This window comes from Neopsephotus bourkii, unplaced genomic scaffold (assembly GCF_033783945.1).
Source record: "Neopsephotus bourkii isolate Nb327-2 ecotype Australia unplaced genomic scaffold, CSIRO-AGI_Nbou_v1 NB_284, whole genome shotgun sequence".
Classification (NCBI taxonomy): domain Eukaryota; kingdom Metazoa; phylum Chordata; class Aves; order Psittaciformes; family Psittacidae; genus Neopsephotus; species Neopsephotus bourkii.
Window position 1 is genome coordinate 576,206 of NW_026900793.1, and position 20,013 is coordinate 596,218.

At 52.2% G+C, this 20,013-nt stretch overlaps 2 protein-coding genes across 5 annotated transcripts in view; both read left to right on the forward strand.

The window, feature by feature from the left end:
* The window catches only part of BSN (bassoon presynaptic cytomatrix protein), a 94,493-nt gene that overhangs the window by 60,412 nt on the left and 14,068 nt on the right, over nucleotides 1-20,013 (forward strand). For all 4 annotated transcript variants that reach the window (XR_009724513.1, XR_009724515.1, XR_009724516.1 and 1 more), the window contains one exon: nucleotides 18,202-18,639. Coding sequence is in view for 1 of the 4 variants with exons in the window: in XM_061346934.1 (XP_061202918.1) it covers nucleotides 18,202-18,639 (438 nt within the window). In the remaining 3 variants the exon portion in view is untranslated. The remainder of the gene's footprint in view (nucleotides 1-18,201; nucleotides 18,640-20,013) is intronic.
* The window catches only part of LOC133208801 (acylamino-acid-releasing enzyme-like), a 40,911-nt gene continuing 24,461 nt past the window's right edge, over nucleotides 3,564-20,013 (forward strand). The window contains exon 1 of the mRNA XM_061346945.1: nucleotides 3,564-3,600. Within this exon, the coding sequence (XP_061202929.1) occupies nucleotides 3,579-3,600 (22 nt within the window). The 5' untranslated portion in view covers nucleotides 3,564-3,578. The remainder of the gene's footprint in view (nucleotides 3,601-20,013) is intronic.

Here is a 20,013-nt window from a genome sequence, read left to right on the forward strand (position 1 = left end):
CTGCCACCATGCCCAGGACTCAACAGAGCCCTGGGGCAGTGTGCCCTGCGAACAGCAATCCTCTTGCTGGGTGATGCAGGCAGCAGCGAGCAGTGTGAGCCAGGGCACTTGAGCCTCTCATTTATGACAATACAAGCTCACAGCATGTTTAAAGGCAAAAAGCTGAAGGGAAGTGGCTGCCTGCCTCCTCCTGGCCTGGCTGCTGGGCTGGGGATGGAGGATGCTACCAGCCTGCAGCAAAAATAAATGCCAACATGAAATAGAAAATGAAAGCAAGCTCTTTCTTTGAAGTGCACCAACGTTCAGGACCTGTGCAGGTCCCTGGATGGAGGGTTTGAGTGACATTTCATTCCTGTAATATCCAGGCTGATTTTCATTCTCGGTGGTGGACCTATGGGCATGGCCACCTCACAGCTTCCTTTTGAATGGTTTTTGAGACATGGGTCAGGAACTGACTGGAAACACCCGGTTAAACACAGTTTGGGTTGATATTTGCCACTTCACTCAAGGGTGAAATGTTTCACAGGCACAGCTTGATTTCTCGAGGTGCCCATGCAGTAAACACCCAAATGCTGGAAATGGGGTTATTTTTATTGTTTATTTATACTTATTTTCTGCTTTTCCAATGGAAATCCTTGGGATGGCTCCTGGGGACCTGCATCCTGGTGTGCAGGGGAATTGGGTACCAAATCGTTGACACAGACCCCCCCAAGGTGCATCTGCCTCAAAGCCTTTGCATGTCTGCTGTCTTGGCATCCAGGTCCCTCTGTCTCATGGACCCTGCCCTCTTCTGTCTGTGTTTTAGTCACACAGGAGGAGAGGAGAAGACACATCCCTGCATTTTCCACTCCCTGTTCATTCTGCAGCTCTCAGCGAGCCTGTTCAGTGCAGAACATCATCCCTGCCCCTGCCATTTAAACTGATACAGCTTCCTTTTCCTACGCATCTCTCTTTCTTTGGCTATGGAGTGTGCCTAGCAGCAGCTGCTCGGCTGGCCACACCGAAAGCCGTGCTGCAGCTTCCCTGATGCTGATACAGGATTTCGTATGAAGCCCAATGCTCCCATAGTCTCATTTTTCACCTAAGGCTGTAAAGCAGCTCCTTTCCAATAACTGGAAGTGTAGGAGGGATTAGCTGGGAGGCGCAGTTATTAATGTAAGTGATTGTAATTAGAAGCCAAGGCGTTCACGTAGATGCTTATGCTTGATCCTACAATGATTGCACTCTTTCCCATCTTTGATTTTTATCCCATTTCCACTCCTGGGAGCAGGTGGAAAGGCTTGGCCAGCACTTGGGCTGCTGCAGCTTGAAACACTTGGTGACTTGCAAGCCAGTGTGTGTTTTTGGCATCAGGGCAGTCTCCATCTCCCCTCTTACCTCTGGCTTTGATACCCATTATTTCTGACAGCCAAAACGGTGGTGACAGCTCTACTGTGGTGTTTGGGACAGCGTGTCCCACCTCTCCCATGGCCTAAATGTGGCTCTGTGGGCCAGGCGGCTGCCTTTCCTTCCTGCACACTCACCCTGCTTCTGCTCTGGCTTTACCCATAAATGACTGTGCTGGAGTAGGGTCTGATTGCATAGGCAGTATGTAGAAGCCCTGGGAGATAAAACACTCCATCAAACGTGTGATTGTTCCCTGAGAAAACAGGGAATTTTAGGAAATGTCCCTTGAGAAGCTCACAATGCGGAGGAGGGTGCCAAGGGCTGGGATGGGGAGGGCTCCTGTGCCTCCTGAGGCTCACTTGCCCCAGTACAGGCTGTGTTTCATTCTAAAATACCTCCCTGTTGTGCAAACGCCAGCACCAAAGAGCAGAAAATCCCCCCGTGGGGACAGCGGCTGCCATCCTGTTCGGCTCCTCTCAGGCTTGCTGGCTAGATGATGTGCTAACGTGGGTACATTTGGGTAACGTCCCCCTTTGGTGTTTGGTGCATCACAGAGTGCTCGCTGGTGGAACAGCAGATTCGAGGTGTTGTCACATCCACATTATCTGTAATTGTAGGAAGTTTCTAGAGTATTTTTTTTTGGAGATCTTTGATTTTACCTTGTTATTCTCCTCTCCCTCATTCAGCTCGCTCTGGCTGTAGTTGGGAAATGGCTCCATCTCCCAGGGTGCGCACAGAGGGAATCATAGAATCACAACTGGTTTGGGTTGAAGGGACCTTAAAGCCCATCCAGCCCCAACCCCTGCCATGGGCAGGGACCCCTTCCACTGGAGCAGCTTGCTCCAAGCCCCTGTGTCCAACCTGGCCTTGAGCACTGCCAGGGATGGGGCAGCCACAGCTTCTCTGGGCACCCTGTGCCAGCGCCTCAGCACCCTCACAGGGAAGAGCTTCTGCCTAAGAGCTCAGCTCAGTCTCCCCTCGGGCAGGTTCAAGCCATTCCCCCGTGTCCCTCTCCAGGTTTCCTGTTAGCCCCTTTAGGTGTTACAGGACTGTTGTAAGTTGAGCACCTTTCCCTGTCCTGTGCCTCCTGCACATGTGCTCAGGGATGATCACTCCCAGCAGCAGGGGACAGTGATGGGGAAGGGTGCTGCCTGCAAGTGGCATCAGTGTGGCTGCTCTGCCACCCAGTTAACTTCGGTTTAAAGTCCCCCAAATCTTAAAGGTGATCCTGGCCAGTCATAAGAACCTAGATGAGAAATGGGACACAAAATGGAAGTATAAAGAGGGAGCATAGCCAGAGCATTGCTGAGCCCTGGGGTGGCTGCTTCCCTCCTGCGAGTGGGAGCCGGTGCACCCACAGTCTCAAAAAGACATCCACAATTATGTATTATTTTGTATTTTGCCAAGACTTTCTAAATATGTTGCTTGAAATGGCACCTAGAGAAGTGAGAGCTTCTAAGAAGTAAGCAAAATGAGCAGTTAAAAGTAAGCAACTCATAAAGGGAATTCTATCACTGTCTCTCTGCATCGGAAAGTCCTCCCTTTGGGTAGGTAAAAGGTTGTTAGCTCAGAGCTAAACTCCCCCTTGCCTGCAGTTCAGGCACCCAGGGCCATAGCAGCTCCAGTGCTCAGCCTGGGGAGCCTCCTGCACTGGGGAAAGGGAATGGGAGTTATTAAAAATTGCCTAATTTCTTTGTGTGATGGAAAGGAATCTGCTGGGGGGGGCACAGGTGAAGCTCAGCGCTCAACTCGCCGCTCAAGAAGAAATGCGTTCCCCTTTGGAGGCTGTTCCTAGAGCTCGTATTAAAAGCTGTTTAGGAGCTCCTGGAAATGATTCCCGACCAAGCAAATGGTTTCAGCTAATTAGGAACCTGATGCGAAAGCCCCAGGTGATACTTTGCAACTTAAACAACTTTCTGGGGCGTTTGGAAGAGGAACAGTTTTAAAGGCGCAGCTGCTGGAGCTGTTTTCTGTGTTGCAGAGGCAGAGATGAAGGAGGACGTGGATGTGGTTACTGTGGGCTCCCCTGCCCTGCCCCATGGTGCTTTATCCTGCCCATCACACTGAATGTGAAGGGAACAGCAGGAAGCTCGGGCTTCCCTGCTCTCACCAGGTCCCGTGTGGATGGTGTCTGTCTTGCAAAGCCTTTGGCACTGTCACAGTGAGCATGCTGCTAGCTGTACTAGTGGGGTATGATCCCAGCGCTGGGCACAGGGCAAGTGGGGGATAAACCATCTTCTCCAGCATACCCAGAGTCCCAGCTCTGGCTGCCGCTGCTGGGCTGGTCCCTGTGTGCTGCTGTTGTGGTCCTCAGCTCTGCAGTGGGTCAGAGAGGAGGAAGAACCAGGCTGCTCTCCAGAGCATCCCCTGCATTTCGGGAAGGGAGGATCCTGGGCAGCAGCCCTGAGACACTGAGGCTCAGCCATGCAGAACCCAGGGCAGCAGTGGGGAAGGGACCCCCCAGCCTCACAGCAGGAGGCACTGCAGCTGCAGCACCTTCTCACCAGGGCTAAAAGCCTCTGCAAGGCTCTGCCTCCTTTGTGCTGAGGATTATTCCAGTTCTGTTTGTGCCTCACTGAGGCCGTGCTGAGCCAGAGCCAGCTCTCCCTGCCAAGCGCTGTTTGGGAACCAAGGCAGGCTTCTCCTCACCTCTGCTCTCTGCGGCTGTGGGTCCCCCACCAGCAACCCCTTGAGGTGCCTCAAAGCTCATCCTGGTGGCAACTGTTGAAATGCATCAAACCCCCTCGGCAGAGCACAGGGCTTTATTTCAAAAGCCTTCTCTTTGCTTCTGCTTTGCCTCCTTATCTTCCCACTGCCATCTGCTCCGCCTGCTAAAATAAGGCAGCGTGCTGTGGATGAGGTGTGCTCTGCTCAGGGAGCTCCATCTTGCCCTGCCTGGGCTTCCTGATGCCAGCTCGGCACACAGGGACTCTCACTGGGCACCTGCCATGGCCAAGGGGAGGCTGCTGCACCCAAGGGTGGGGTTTGACCGCCCCAGTTTCAGGTTTATCACTCCACGATGATGGAGACGGTGATACCCACCAAGGGTGACTCCTTGCAAGGGTATTGGCTTCTCACCCTGGAGATGCTCATCTCACACCTGGGGCAGGTGATGGCTTGCTGACACCAGCTGCCCAGATTTGAGGCAGTTCGGTGAAATGAACTCTACATTAGGAGATGGTAAATCTCCAGAGAACAGCCCAAGTCCTTCATCCCTTTCCCATCCCTTGATGCCCTCTCCTTGTGGAGAAGTCACCCACCATAGGGGAGTGGACACAGGAACATCTTCACCACCCTCTTCCTTGGCATGATGGAAAATCTTAAAGGGAGATCTCCCAAGAGCCCTTTTGCACCCAGCAGAGTGAATGCCCAGCATGGGTGGGATGGGAGTTGCTCAGTCCCCCACAGCACAAGTGGCAGGGCAGAGCGAGATCTTGCAGCAGCTTCTATGTCTCTCACAACACAAAGCCAAGAGGAGAGGTGAGGTTGGGAAGTGGGGAGAAGGTGTTTTGCACAGTTAGCCCAGAAACTTCATTGCTTTGGGTTAATTGAAGCAAAAACTACAGCAAAACATTAGAACTCAGGGGGAGGATTGGGGGAAAATGGAGACACCTTTGGGAGTCATAAGAGGGCTTTTCAATTTAGAGAAGTACTTTGGGATCTCCAGATGGTATCTCTGAGTGCTTTGTGATTTCCTGTGCCACGGCTAGAAGCTTTGGCCATTATTTGTGCTGTGACTGGGAGATAACTTCGTAGGCAACCTCTGATCTCTGACATGAGTTTTGGGGGGTTTGGTTAGGTTATTATTAATCACTTGGAGCACAAAGAGCACTTGGCTCCTAAGCCCATTGAAGCAGAAAAGCATTGACTTCAGTGGGGTTTGGTCGACTCAGAGAACAAATATTGTCCGATAAAACCCCTAGTTTGGCAAAGAAATGAGGTCTTGGGTTGGGAGTAACCCATGTGGGTGTGAGGATCGGACCCGTGCTGTGGGTTTGGGCTCTGCATCCAGGCTCTGGACTGGTTGGGATGAGTGTGCCCTAGTGGCAGCACGGCATTCCCTGGATTTCACAGGCTTGGGGCTGCAGATCCCGCTAGCTCCCAGGAGCGATGGGGGCTGTGAAGCTGCCATCTTCACATGATTCCCGATTTACTCGGAGCTGTTAAGTATGACCAACAGTCATCTGCTTGCCGAGAGCAAGTGGGACAGCAGGAAAAGGAGAGCAAACGAGAGCTAGGCAGCGGTATTTTTAACAGGTCCAGGGTTTTCTTGAGGCTGGGAGTCAGATGAGTGCTGCCGCCTTCAGAGCAGCAGGTTCGTGCAGTGACCCCAAACTACCCTTGAAGTGGAGCTTCTTAAATTGCTTAAAGGGTTTATATGAGGTGGTTCCTCCTGTGGCTTCAGGGAGCCAAGGGGGCCCCACAGGCGTCTGTCTTGTCTTAGTCTTCTGGAGAAGGAAGTGCCTTCACAGATCTATTGAAATCTGAGTAAGCATTCATGTGATTTTTAATTCATTTCTTTTAAGCAACCATTTCCTGTGGACTCCACAGTTTCATTTTGGTTCTCAGCCTCATTCTTGCTGCATTTACTCCTGAGGTGGAAAATCTCAGCTCTTCCACCCCAGCACCTGCAGCCAGTTCCTACCCCTCAGCTTCAGGGAGACCTGTCGCAGGTGATGGGAACATCCATCCAGATTGGGATCACCATCAAACCAACACATGGCAGCTATTTTTTAAGTAAAAATAAAGGGAGGACTTAAAATAAGCTTAAAGATGATGAAGATTGTATTTGACCCACTGCGACACGTACCCCCTCTGTAGGAGCTCATGGGTTCCCCAAGCGTGCCTTTACAGCCCAGACTTTAGGCATCTTGGTGGAGTTGGGAATCACACAAGATGAGTGGGTGAGGACAGGGGAATACTCTCCCAGTGAGCAGGGCTGGGAGCTGGATCTCAGTGGTGGCAGATGCTGGCTGTGCTGCTCCAGCTTTGCTATGGGCAGCAGGCGAGGAAACGGGAGCAGGGTGTGTGAGGCATGAGCATGGAAAGATGCTGCTGGTATGATCTGGGGAGGGAAATGGCTCATCTGTCTCTGTTGTAACAACGGAGTTTTACTAGAATGTGTTTCTAGAACGTTTCCCAGCCTGTTATTGTAATAGTTTATTGACCTGCACAGAAGCATGAAAGATTATGAGATTTAGTTTTTCAGGCTTATCACTTGATTTATTCCATAAAGGTAGTTCATTTAATTAAAATATTTGTGCTGCTGAAATCAGAACGTGCAATCTTGGAGCCTGGAGCAGGGCATACGGGCTTTTTTTGAAGCAGCAGTCATTTAATGGTTTCAAACAGCATTGCCCACAGAAAGCAAAGTGAACAGTTCTCTGCAAATAGACATGTTTCAGGGCAGAGAGTCATAGAAACAGAACAGACGGAGGAACAGAGGGAGGGCCGAAATCTGGGGGGCATAAAGATGTGTGCCCGTGTCTGCACAGCACTGGCTGCTCTCCACCCAAAAGTGAAGCCTTTGGTGCCCTATTTTCCAAGTGCTAAACAGGGAGAAAAGCCTGGAGGTGACTTCATGGGCTCTGACAGTGCCTGGGAGAGGTGAGGACAGCTGTGACCAGATGGCTCTTCCAGTGGTGCCTCTACCCAACATGCAAGGACCATTGGGAGGTGGGTTTGGTAGGTCTCGGCAGTAGAGCCCCGAGGACCCTCAGCAGCCTCCATGTGGGGTTTTTGGTCTCTGCTGATGTAGGGCTGTCTCTGGGAAACTATTAATGTTACTGTTAAAGATTCAATAGCACAGTATGACTGTGCAGGTGCCACAGGACATCAGCTGGTGATGTTCTCAGCTTCCAAGCCATGCAGCTGATGGCTCCCCAGCGTGCTCCATCCATCCATCCATCCATCCATCCATCCATTCATCCATCCATCCATCATGATCGTGCAATGGCTTCAAACCCCATTTGCTGCTGCTAGAGTGATTTGGGGGTAAGGGGACTGGGGACTGAACAGCTCGTGATGCGAAGGAAGCTGAAACTCCTAACAAGGCAGATTTTCTTGTGGTTTGGAAGTGAGTGGCTGCTGCCTGATAAACACTTGGGGCTCTTTGCAATTTAAAAAAGAGCAATCAGACAGCTTGAATCTGCTTTTATCAGATGCAGAAAATTACTAGTTGGATATTTTAGTCAATACCACTGCCTATGAAAAACCAAGGTTTTGATTAAATAAGACTTCTCTGATAAACTTAGCTCTTCTTGGATCTGCTTCCATTCTGTTGGAAAACAGAATAGAGTATTTTGTTTTCTGCAGAGTCTGGCCAGGTTTCTCTCTGCCAGCAGTATTTTGTTGCAGACTTGAAAGCTTCCACTTACAGGTTCAAATGGTTCCTGAAGAAACATGGTTATTGCATCAAATGGATACAGGAAATAGCAGCATGGCCATGAGAAACACCTTGCTCCTGGCCCATGCCAATGCACCAAAGTGGGTTAGGATCTGTGGTGGCCAGGGTACAGGCTCTGCAGGACCCAACTCACATTTCCCAGGTGTCATTGTAGGATTATTATCATGCAGCCAGTGTTGAGAGATCCTCCTGCTGCTGTTAACCTTGGCTGAGAACCACATCCCAATAACGGGGACTGTTAAAGATAAGGCTGGCTGGCAGGCTGATAAATCTCGTTAAGGAGCACTACATCACGGAATAAATTACAATGCACGGCTGGATCGATGCAAACAAAGATGAACAATATATTAACTTCTTTATCAGTGAGGGGGAAAAGAGACTCCTGCCTCTGTGCTGGTGCATTTTAGTGCTGGATCCGGAGCTGTGGCGTGGTGTTGGTGGAAGGCGTCCTTGCCCATAGCAGGGGATTGGAACCAGATGAGCTTTAAGGCCCCTTCCAAGCCAAACCATTCTATGATGTTAGTGTCAGGGCTTGCTGAGAAGATGCAGTTTGTCAGTAAGTGCATCTTTGGCAGTGCTGGAGTAGGAACCCAGTGAGGAGGGTGCACTGGGAGCAACTGGTCTGGGTGTGGGCAAGAGGGGACAAGAGCCACGTCCCTCTCTCCTACATGCTTAAATGATGGTCATTTCACTGTAAATGACCCAGACAGCTTTATAAATGTCACATCGGAACAAATTGGGGAAAGTCAGAGCTTGTCTTCCTTGGGACAGCCATAGCTAATCTTTGACAACCAGACCAAGCCCTCCGCTGCTTTAATACTGTTGGCTGGGTTTTATTGTGAACAGAAAATCTCCTTAATTCTTCCTCCATGTGGATCCAGTCTCTCAGAACTGAGCTGGGGTTAATTTAGCTCTTCCTCCAAGATAAAATAGAAAGAAAGAGTGAGGCTCGGTGAAAAGGAAAAGTGCTTTCAGTGCCCAAGACTCGCTCGCTCCTTCCTCCTCTATTTTTCTTCCTCTTTGTGATTTTGATTTTTCTTAAACACGCAGTGCCGTGCTCCTGCATTTCCTGCTGCCGTGGCACCTTCGGCCTCGATGCCTCGTTCCTCCCATTTCTTTGCAAAGATGCTCCATCTTGTCTCTGTCCCAGGCCAGGAGCTGCTTTATCTCCATCTGCTCACTGCAGAAGGGGATATGGGATAATGGTCAAGGTAACAGAAGATGAATGGTGATGCCAGTGGCCAGGAAACAAAGGGAGCTCATCCAGACTGGAAATAAGAACAGATAAACGAGTATCAAAACCGGTGCCCAACAGTGGTAATAACCATGTGAAATCAGGGGTGTATTTTATCTGAAACAAAGTGCTGTGGTGGTGGTTTAGCTTTCTGGGTCAGAGTGAGGATGGGCATTTCTGGTGGTCTCACCACCTCTAGGCCAACCTGCTTGCGTCCGTCTCCACTACCACTGCCATGCTGGGAGCTGGTGGCTCTGCTTCCCATTCTGGATGGCAGCTGGGTTATTGCAGAAGTGTGGCAGTGCCACTGATGCTCAGCAGGACATTCAGGGCTGGATGTCCAGGGATGGATGCTCACCCACACCCCTGGGAATTGGCTTTTAGACAAGCATTAAAGTACTGTCCTCAATATCGTACTGATTTTTTAAGATGGTGGATTTTTATATCTAATGAACTGGAAGGAAATATGTTGAGTGGGGAGGGATGTCTATATATATTCTGCAACAGCCCTGGTTTCCAAATTCTGGACAGCTGTGTACCCTTTTTTAGCAGCCCCTTCACACAACCCACACAGCACCCAGGCTCTCGCAATCCGGCTCGTTTGGAAATAGGCTTCCTTGATTGCAAAATAGTTTAAATCCTTTGACTTAGAAACATTCTTGCTATTCTAAAAGGGTTTTTTATAAGCTTCAAAAATACAGAAGGTGCTTCCTGCCACAGCAGATGCCCTAATTTTGGAGGTGGTGGAAGATGGGCAGGAGGCAGGGATGAGCCTGGCTCAAGGATGTGGGCACTGAGATGCTCTGAAGCTGGGATCTCCTGGTTGCTGCTGGCCAGGTGTGCTTCAGCTGGATGCCAGAGCTGGGGAGGGGGATTTATTCTGGAGTCTTGGCTGGATGATCCAAACAGGTTGTCCAACTGGCCCTTTGGCAGTTGGGTCAGTCAAGGTGGGTTTCTATCCATGCTCTGTGGAATAAAATCATTGGGATCCAGCAGTTAAATAGCAATATCAAAAAGTAGTCTAAGCTTGACTCTAACACTGCAATTCCTAATAACATGGAAGAGTTGGCGGCCTTTTCCTCTAGTCTCTATCAAGCCAAGCTTAGGAAGGACCCTTGTTGGGAATGCTGGGACAGCTGAGGAGACAGCAGAGCAGTGGATGCCTGTGTCCATGGCCCAAAAAACCTATTGGTTTTCTGCAGATCTCCACTTCTGCTGCAGGAGGAGCTGCTTGGGGTGGCAATGCCCTGATCCAGGGCACAGCTACAGCTGGGCAAGGAGGCCTCAGGTGCTCCAGGCTGGCAGTGCTGGTGTAAACCAGGTCTGCGGCTCTCCTGCAGCCACTGTGGCAGCGTTGACTGGCCTGGCCATCAGCTGCTGCTGTGGAATAAGCTGGACTTGGCAAGAGCACAGCTATTCCTCGAAGGCAAGTGGAGGGGAGCATTGCTCTTACTCATCACTCAGAGACTTTCAGCTGGAATAATCCTCTGCTGGCTATGCAGTGGATCCAATGGCAGGGTGGGAGGCTGTGAATGCTGCGGGGGCCGTTGCTCTGATGCTCAGGCTCTGCCATGAAGGGCTGGTGCATCCCTGCTGCGGCCAGGAGCAGGGAAGGGAAAATATCGCTGGCATAAGGCCTGCACAGGGGGAGGGAGAAGGGAGAGCCAAGGGGGGAGGATGCTCCTGGTCACCACAGGAACAGGGCTGTGATGGACACTTTAGTACCTGGTTCCTCATCTCTGTTCTGCCTTCTCCTCTCCATAGCACAAGTAAAGGCAGTGGGTGGTAGGGCAGACACTGCTGCTCCTGCTCATGGTCCCCTCTGAGTAGTCTTGGTTAGGGAATGGAGCACTGGGCTGAGACACAACATCTCCTTTGTGGCTTCTGTGGAGGTGGGGCTGGGAGCTACAGCCCATGTCCTTCCACCTTCCATTCCCTCCTGATGTGGCAGCCTCAGCACTTGACCATTCCGTGCAGCTTCTTCTGTCTTCTCTTTCTGTGTCTTTATTTTCCACCTGGGAGAGGTCCCCATACAGAGAAGGAAGCAGGATGGAGTGGAGCAGATGGGAGGCAGAGAACAAGCCCTGCAATACAGAGCTCATCCCAGCGAGCTCATTACCCTGCGCTGCTTTTAATCACATTAGTGCAGTGTGAAGGCCACTGATACATCGCACACATCTAAAATAAAGCTGAGGAAGTGCTGTCAGCTTCATTAGCCTGAGAGAGGCCATGGGAACAGATAAGAATAGGCTGATGCTGGAAAACACATCACCGGGTTGCTTAGTCAAAAGCTATATTTAGCAAGGGATTGAAATAACTGTAGTGGTTTTCAGCTGGGCTAATCTGTAAACCCCAGTTGCAGTAATGCTTGCCCCGTTGATGGTAATGAAATCAATCAGGGGCTGCGGGAGGTGTCTGCAGTCCCCTTGCTCTTTCCCTGTAGATGGTCCTGGGAGCCTGTGGCTTAATGCTGGGGGGAATGCTGGCTCTTTGCTTAACTGCCTGCAACAGAAACACGACCTGCTCCACTGGACTGCATTTGAGAGTTGCATTCAGCACTCCATTTACAGACTATATAGATATGTATGCATGCATGAACTTCAGAAGCAGCGAGCACAAATGCAGTTAGTGAGTACAAGTGCAGGCAGGTTCTGCCTCATCCCAGCGCTGGCTGTCCCATGGTGATGTGTGAACACACATGTGTGCACCACTGTCCATGCACAGCCAGCCCTGCCTGTCCCCCAGCTCCCCAGGGCTGCCCCTGCCTGCCCGCTGCCTCCGGTCCACTTTGGTCCTGGTCCCATCCTGTTGCCAGGGCCACCTGGATCCTCTCCATCCCCTCCCCACTGCTGGCGTGGCTCCAATGAGCATCTCCTGCGTTTGCTCCATCTCGCCTCCTGCTCTCCAGTGCTTCCGACATCACGGTGTGTTCCCTTGCCCCCGTTTCAAATCCCATCACTGCTTCAGCCTTCTAGGAGATATAAGGGCTGGGTGGAGGTAAAACCAGGCTCGTGGTTATTTGCTGATGGCACATGAAGTTTAAAACCACCCTCTGTGAACATGCTGTGGCCAGGACCACGATGTGCATCCTTCCTCTGTGGGTGAGCATCCCAGAGAAGCAGTGACTGGCACAGGTTGGCACGCTCCCCTTGGCCCTGAAACTGCAGTAGCTTGGTTGAAGGGGTTTGGCAGGGGTGTGTGCTTCCTCCAGCCACACAGAGACAGTTTGGAGGGGCTCAGGAGAGGGCAGCTGTGAGAATGGGTTGAAATCAAGGGGGAGCAAGCACCAGCCAGAGCTCCTGCAGCAGCAACCAAAGTGAATGAGCACTGGGGTTTGCCTGGGGAGGCTGCTGGCAGAGAGAGCATCTTTGCCAAAGGGAGGGAAGGGCACAGGAGCGCTTAGAGGGGGTGAACCTGCCAGCCAGACCCCAGGCACTGCCTAAGGTGGGTCTCAAACAGCCCTGGCATCTGATGATCAAGCGTGACTCAGTCCCTTTCCTTTAAAGCTGTACTAGAAACCATCCACAGCACGGACAGAGCTGTGGTCTTCTTAGCACAGGGATGCTCAGTGCTTGGGAGATGGGGTCCTACAGTGAGACACCTCCATTTCTGCTGTGGGAGGATGTGGAGAAGGTGTCTGGATGTCAGGAGCCCTCCTAAACAGGAGGTTTCCTGCAAGCAGGCTGAAAAGAGTGCTTGAGAATTGATTCTGTGAGGTTCTTGTTGTTAATTTGGATCTTGATTCAGATACCAGAAGTGTTTTCCATATTTTCCAGGCACCCATCTGTCACAGTGATGAGCCCTGCACAGTACTTGTCAGCAAATAAATGAAATATTCCGGTGAGATTCACCGCATTTAATGCTGGGAGATGAGATCTGGCTTGCGAGATACTTATACCTCATGCTGCTTATCTTATTTTATACAGGGTTTTGTCCTGGTATTTTAATAGATACTGCTTTGATTGTGTAAAATAATACCACAGAACATAAATAACTGGGCAGAGCCCTGTGGGTGATGTTGTAGGGAGCAGTTTGTACTGGGATGAAGCCCATGGCTGTGCATTTCCCAGAACCTGTAAAGGTTGCAGTAAGGGCCTTGGGGATGGTGGGACTGTCAGCAAGGGCTAAATGGGGAAGCCTCTAGCACCGCTGGCTCCCATCAAGGCTCTCAGACCTCTGAGTCGCTGAACAGGGGGTTCATGTGCAACCGTGATGCTGAAGCTCACTGGCTCTGTTAGAAACAACCCAACCCGCAGCTCTGGGGAATTCAGCATTTAATTCACTTGCCAAGCAGTAACGTTGACCAGAATTATGCGGGAAGGCTCCTATTTTCCTCAATTACAGTTCTGTTGTTGCCCATTAGTACATTAAAACAATTGGAGGGTAAAACCCAGTGGAGGTTGGCAAGCACAGCCATGGCTACGTGCCACTGGGTGCAGATCTCACCCCCCTGCATGCAGTCCCTGCACCCTGTATCACCTCGGGGTATTACAGCAGCATCCGGGGGGCTCCTCTCTCCAGAAACCTACTTTTCCCATCACTGCTCTGCAGATCCCTGTGTTTGGAGGTGAGAAAGGCTGGGAACCGAGGCGTGCAGGCAGTGATGCTCCCAGGGCTGTAAGCTGATCACCTCGCTGGGCTGGGTAGCCCCAGCACCTTTGCCGCCTGCCTGCCCGCTGGCAGGTCTCCAGCCTGCCGTGCCAGCGCCTCTTCATTTAAGGCTGTATCTCAGGCGCTCTTTGGTTTCATCCTTCTTTTTAATTATTGATGCTTTCCTCTACCTGGAGCCCGCTCTGCATCCCAGTGGATTCATCAGCCCAGCTCCCTATCGCCTGCGCACCGTGCGGTTAAACCCCCTGTGGCCATCACCCCAGCGTGTCCTATGGCAGCAAACCTCAGTGCAGAGCGAAGCCCCCATCCTGACCAGGGCCAAGGTTTCCAGCATCCTTAAGCACAGACACTCAGACAGGTGTGCCATGTCTTGCTGTAAGCTCCTTACCCACTTACCACCCTGGCGAGGGGCACCCTGGCTGGCCAGGCACCCAACGGTTTGGCCATGCAAAGCACTAAATACAGCCTAATTATGATTATCTTCATGGGATCTGGTTAATCTCGAGGGGGATTTACAAGCTGTTAGCAAATCAGACGGTCGTCAGATGTTTGCATTTTCTCAGGGGCAGCTTAATCCCTTTGGCTGTGTTAGCTGGAATGTCTGTGGCCAAGTGATACGTATGGGGAACTGCTTCAGAGTCAGCCTGTCGGGGAGGAAGCAGAGGTGCTGCAGGATAGCTAAACACAGTGCTGGTAACACTGCAGGAGCACAGGAGAGGGATTGGTTATCTTCATGTGTTATCTTCATCAGGGACTGTAGTGATAGGACAAGGGGTAATAGGTTAAAACTTAAACAGGGGAGGTTTAGGTTAGATCTTAGGCAGAAGCTCTTCCCTGTGAGGGTGCTGAGGCGCTGGCACAGGGTGCCCAGAGAAGCTGTGGCTGCCCCATCCCTGGCAGTGCTCAAGGCCAGGTTGGACACAGGGGCTTGGAGCAAGCTGCTCCAGTGGAAGGGGTCCCTGCCCATGGCAGGGGTTGGAGCTGGAGGAGCTTTAAGGTCCCTTCCAACAAAAACCAGTCTGGGATTCTGTGATTCCATCTGTCAGTGGCAGAATGTGGCCATGGGGTGCCTCAAATGCAGCATCTTCATGAGCCCCTGGGTTTTAGCATCCAGAAGCTTGATGGGTGTCAGTGCCGGTGCTGGTGGGGCTGCAGAGGTCTCTTAAAGACAGGGGCTGAGAGCCTGGAGAGGTTGGGCTGAGGTGTTCCTGCTGGGCAGGGGCAGCTTTTCTTGCCTTCATCTTCCCACTGCTGCAGCGGGCATGTGTCGGAGCCGGGCATCTCCTGCTGCTGGAGATACTCACTGCAGCGAGTGCAGGGATGCGATGGCAGATGCTGTGCTGGCTGCTGCAGCACAGTCTGTGCTCACAGTCTACACAGGGCTCCGTGCGGCGCTGGCTGCTGCTGAGGCCTGGGTATGTCCTGTGGGACACTGGGAAAATCCAGTATACCCTGGTTTTCTGCCATCCGAGGCTGTAACCAGGGTGATTTTCCATAGGGGCTCAGATTAATGCAGGGTGCAGGGTATCTCTGGCATGGGAGACCCCAGGGATGCTAAAAGAAAAGGCAGGAAGAGAAAATGCAAGCTCAGTAGGTGCCAGGCTGTCATCTTGGGCATCTCCCAGGGCTTGGCCAGCACCTCTCTGCTTGCTCTTCAGGCACGGGGTGTTTCAGAGCAGAGCTCCACAATCTTTCTGGCAGGGCTGGTTTCACCAGAGATCATTCCCTTACCTGCATCCTGGTGCGGTCCCATGGGGAGTCGAGCTGGCACGTCTGTGAGAGCAGGACAGCAGGGTGAGCTGCTCCAAGTGGGGCAGCCGCTGAGAGCAATGGCTGCAGAGCCACAGCAGGGAGCAGCCTGAAGGGAGGATGCTCAGCCAATCTGTGGAGCCATCAGATCCCCATGGCATGAAGCAGTGCCATCTTGCAGGACCTCGAAGCCTTGTCCTTATGAGATGACACCAGTAGGTCCTCACCACTGACACCTGCCTTGCACCGTGATGGTGTCCCTTGCCTGCATGGACTCAGGAAGGTGTTGGTGGGGGAATGTGGTGTCTCCAGCCCAGCCACCCCCACAGAGCAGGGCAGCCACCAACGTGAGGGACTTGATCTAGCAACGTCTTGAACACCTCCAAGGGTGGAAGCCCCATGGAGACTGTCCTGGAGTGCAGCACGGCCTCAGGAAAGGGGCTTTTCCTGATGTCACCCTGAACCTCTGCTCTTGCAAAGCTTGGACGTCTGTACCCAGGAAAACTCAGACAAAAGGAGTGTGCTGCTCTAGGAGGCTGCACATTGTGGAGGGCTGTCCCACCAGGGCACTGGCCAGAATGTGTGTGACTCCTGTCTCTCCATGGGCACAAGAGATGGATGAAACCTGATGGGTACTCAGCATCCACACTTGCCACTTGATGCCCAGCATTGGCTTTCAATGGTCATCCTTGGACTGAATTTTGCCCTGGAAAGGCAAAAGCAGTTGTGCCCATCCCGTGAGCACACAGGCTGGCAGGGTGGGACAACATGACCATGGGCAATGCCCCATTCAGGGGGTGTATTAAGGGCCTGGATGGGGCAGGCTGGCTAGCTCAAAGCAGGCTGCTGTCTGGTTCCTTGAGGATCAGGCTGGGAGCTGGCATGATGATGTGGCAGAGAGAGATGGGCAGGAGCTGTTAGCATCGAGGAAGGAGCTCTGAGGAAGGAAAATGGGATTCCTGAAAGAAAAATGAAAGGCCGTGTATTTCCATGAGGCAGGGATTCAATCTGTGACACGCAATCACATCTCCTGCACTCTGCAATAATTACACAGCGGAGCAGGGCGAGGAGACCTGATTTAGAGGCACAGGGATGAGACCCAGTTCTGAAATAAAAGAAGACAAATGCAATCATTAGGATACAATAGGCTGCACTTGCCCCTTAATTAGACTTCCTCTTTGATTAAGCAGTAATTAAATATTACCATGCTGAAAGGCAATTTTTTATGGCCCTCCGAAGCCCTAATGTACTCTTAAGATGTCTGTGTGAAGAGCAGGGGCTGCTGCGGGGTGGTGGAGGGAGGATGCTGCATGCCTGCCCCTTCCCTGCAGAAGAAGCCTGGAGAGCATGGGCTGGATGGCTGCTCCCGGTCCAGATCACTGGGTGAGCCACTTGTGTTCCCCAAGTGTCCATAGGGAGCCCTGCTCCCGGCCACCACCCGCTGTGAAGCATCTCCAGCATCTCACTGTCCGTGGGGACTCCTGGGTGAGGGATGCAGGTACCAAGCCCACTGCACTGCTGCCATGCTGTAGGTATGGTTGTTAGAGTCCTAGAGTCACGGAATCATTTAGGTTGGAAAAGACCCTTAAGATCCTGGAGTCCAACCCTTAACTCAGCACTACCAGTTCCACCACTAAACCATGTCTGTGCATATTCTCAGTGCCTCCAGGATGGTGATGAGTCCCCTCCCTGGGCAGCCTGTCACAGTGCTTCACAGCCCTTTTGGTAAAGAAACTTCCCCTAGTATCCAATCTGATCCTGCCCTGCCACAGCTTGAGCCCATGTCCTTGAGGCCATGTTGGGGAACCTCATCTTCTACATGGACACCATGGCCTCTGTGGCCCCAGGAGACACAGCTGGCTTGCAGCCTCTGCCCCAGGCTGGTCCAGCTGAAGACCAAGACTACCTCCCTGGGGCCAGCCATGCCCCAGCTTTGGAAGCAATGGATCAGCAAAGGAGGAGGCTGGGCAAAGGACTTGGAGCATATTGGGCTTTTAGCAGCAAAACCTGAAAATGTTTAAGTTGATGAAGCATCAGAAGGGAAGGAAATGTCAGGCTCCTATTCCTGGACATTCCTGGTTGGGTAAAAATAGCCCCTGGGCGACACATGGGGTGAAAGTGCTTCTGATCTCTTAATGCAGAGCCCCTGCCATAGCCCCATGGGCTCTCTGCCACTCACAGCCCTGCTTGCAAGCTGCTTTTTCCAGGCCATAAAACGCCAGCTCTTGCTGAGAATTTCACTAGACAAGATTGTCTTGTTCTTTTCCTGCACAGTGGGTACTTCAGGTAATATCTTTGGGAAATTTTTACCTACTTGTGTACCCAGTATTTTTTATTTTTATAATCTAGGGGGAAAAAAAAAATCCTGAAGTATTATGATTATGCTGTTAAACCTTTGTTGTATCAAGGAAAAACAAATTAGAGCAAGAGAGAAGCTGTGTGGAGCCTGAGAAGTGTTAAGTAGCGGTAGCAGTCTGTCTTTACTGTTTAATTTCACTTAAAACCGAAATGCCAGCAAGACTGGAGATGAAAAGAGCTGGTGATGCTGAAGTGTGGTGGGGGAGAGGGTGAAATCCCTGTGTCACAGCCACTGTCTGAACATCGCTGGGGTCTGAATGAGGGTAGGGGTAGGTGTAAGCTCAGTGGTCAGTCTCTTCTAGATGGTTTGTAGGGTACAGCTGCAACACCCCATGCCCCTCGGCAGCTCGTGCTGGTGTTGTGGCTCTGGCCTCTCTGAAGGTGATGGCTCGGTGTGGGTGCGCGCAGTCCGTGTGTCCCATCAGTGAGCCGAGCTTTGCCTCTCTCTGTTTTGCAGAAGAACGAGTGGCTGTGTTTGAACTGCCAAACTCAGCGGCTGCTGGAGGGCAGCCTGGGCGACCCTGCCCCAATGCCACTGCCTGCCCCGAAGCAGCCTGCCCCCGGCTCCCCCCGGCACCAGCCGCCAGCCGCCAGCCAGCAGCAGCAGCGAGCAACTGTGCCGGCCCCCAGCGAGCCGGCTGCGCCCCCCGAGCGCCAGCCTTCGCCTGCCAAGAGCCTCCGGGCTGGCGAGCAGAGCAGGGCCCCCAGCCCTGCCCCGGCGGAGAAGAAGCCCCCGGCACCAGCAGAGGAGAAGCCGCTGCCTAAAGCTGCGCCGGAGCCCCCCCGAGCTCCTGAGAGCACGGCACCGAAGGGGAAGAGCGTGACCCCCAAACCGGAGGTGGAGAGCAAAGAGAGCCGGGCACCCACCGAGGCACCACGGGCCAAGGAGCAGGAGGTGAGCTCTTAGGGTGCATGTGGTTCCAGCATCCCCAGGGACCACATCCTGCCCGGGTCTGAGTCCTGCCTCTGCCAGTGGCCGTGCTCAGAATCATTGAATAAGCCAGGCTGGCAAAGACCTTTAAGACCATCAAGTTTAACCATTACCCCAGCACTGACCCATGGCACTGAGGGCCTCGGCCACACGGGTGTTGAGCACTTCCAGGGACAGTGATTCCACCACTGGTTTATTCCAAGTCAGAGCAGAAACCGTGCCACTGAGGCCATTTGCCTCAGGAAATGGCCTTTTGGGAAGCAGTGAGCTCAAAACACTGCCGTCTCAGCATTTCCAAACCACTTAGAAACTTCATGGGCTATATAGCAGCATGCTGGTTTTGCCTTCTTTTTATTAGGAATACATCGATTTGGGCATAATCCAGGTCCTCATCAGCCTTTGGGTTTGTTTAAAATAATGTGAGGGCAGTTGAATTTATTTTTTAACAGAAAACTTGTTTCAGAGCGTTTCGTGTTGCAGCAGAGAGCGTTTCTCAAGCTCCTCATCCCACTTCTTCTTCTAAATTCAACAAAATTTGGGGAAACATTTGGCTGCATTGGGACTGTTTTCTCCCAGCAGCACAGCCCCCCGTGGGAAGGGGATCCCACCACCCTGGAGGTGAGGGATCACGGCTGCCCCCCATGACATCATGCAGCTCCCAAGGAAGAGGCTTCTCAAATAAAGCCCATGGAGCCTCTGTGGGGTGATGGGCCCTGCTGGGAGCACTGGGGCTGGGCCTGATGATGGCACTTTCCCCATGGCTTGGAGGTTTGGCCCCTGCGCTGCCTAATTGTAATGTCAATTAGAAGGGTCTGTTTATTTCTGCTGGTATCTAATGAAGATCCTGGGGGCCCCGTGCCTCTGAAGGCTGCTTTTACAGGGCTGTCAGTCAGGGAACTCAACATCCTTTAGAAGGTGGCTGTTCCTTATGGCTGCCACTGGTCCTTTCAGTGCCATCACACCAGCCTGGCCAGGCACTGGGGTACAAGGGCTGCTCCCTCCACATAGACGCATTCCCTCACTGGCTCTCTAAGTGATGGGCAGTGAAAGCTGTCAGTATTGCCATTAGACAGATGTCTTGTGTTTGTTGCTGGGGACAGATGCTACTGATGGAGCCCAGTGTCTTAAACGTATTTATGGGTCCCACAGTGCCTTTGCTGCTGGAGACATTTGCTGTGCTATGCCCTGCTTGCAACACGCTGCTGATAGGGGTGACACTGGGTGGCCCCCAGCCGTTATGCTGCCCAGACTTTCTGCATGCTTCCAAGAAGAGGGTTTGGGGTTAGCAGGGCAGCAGCCCCACAGCTGCCTGGGTCTGATGCTGTGCTGTCTCTTGCC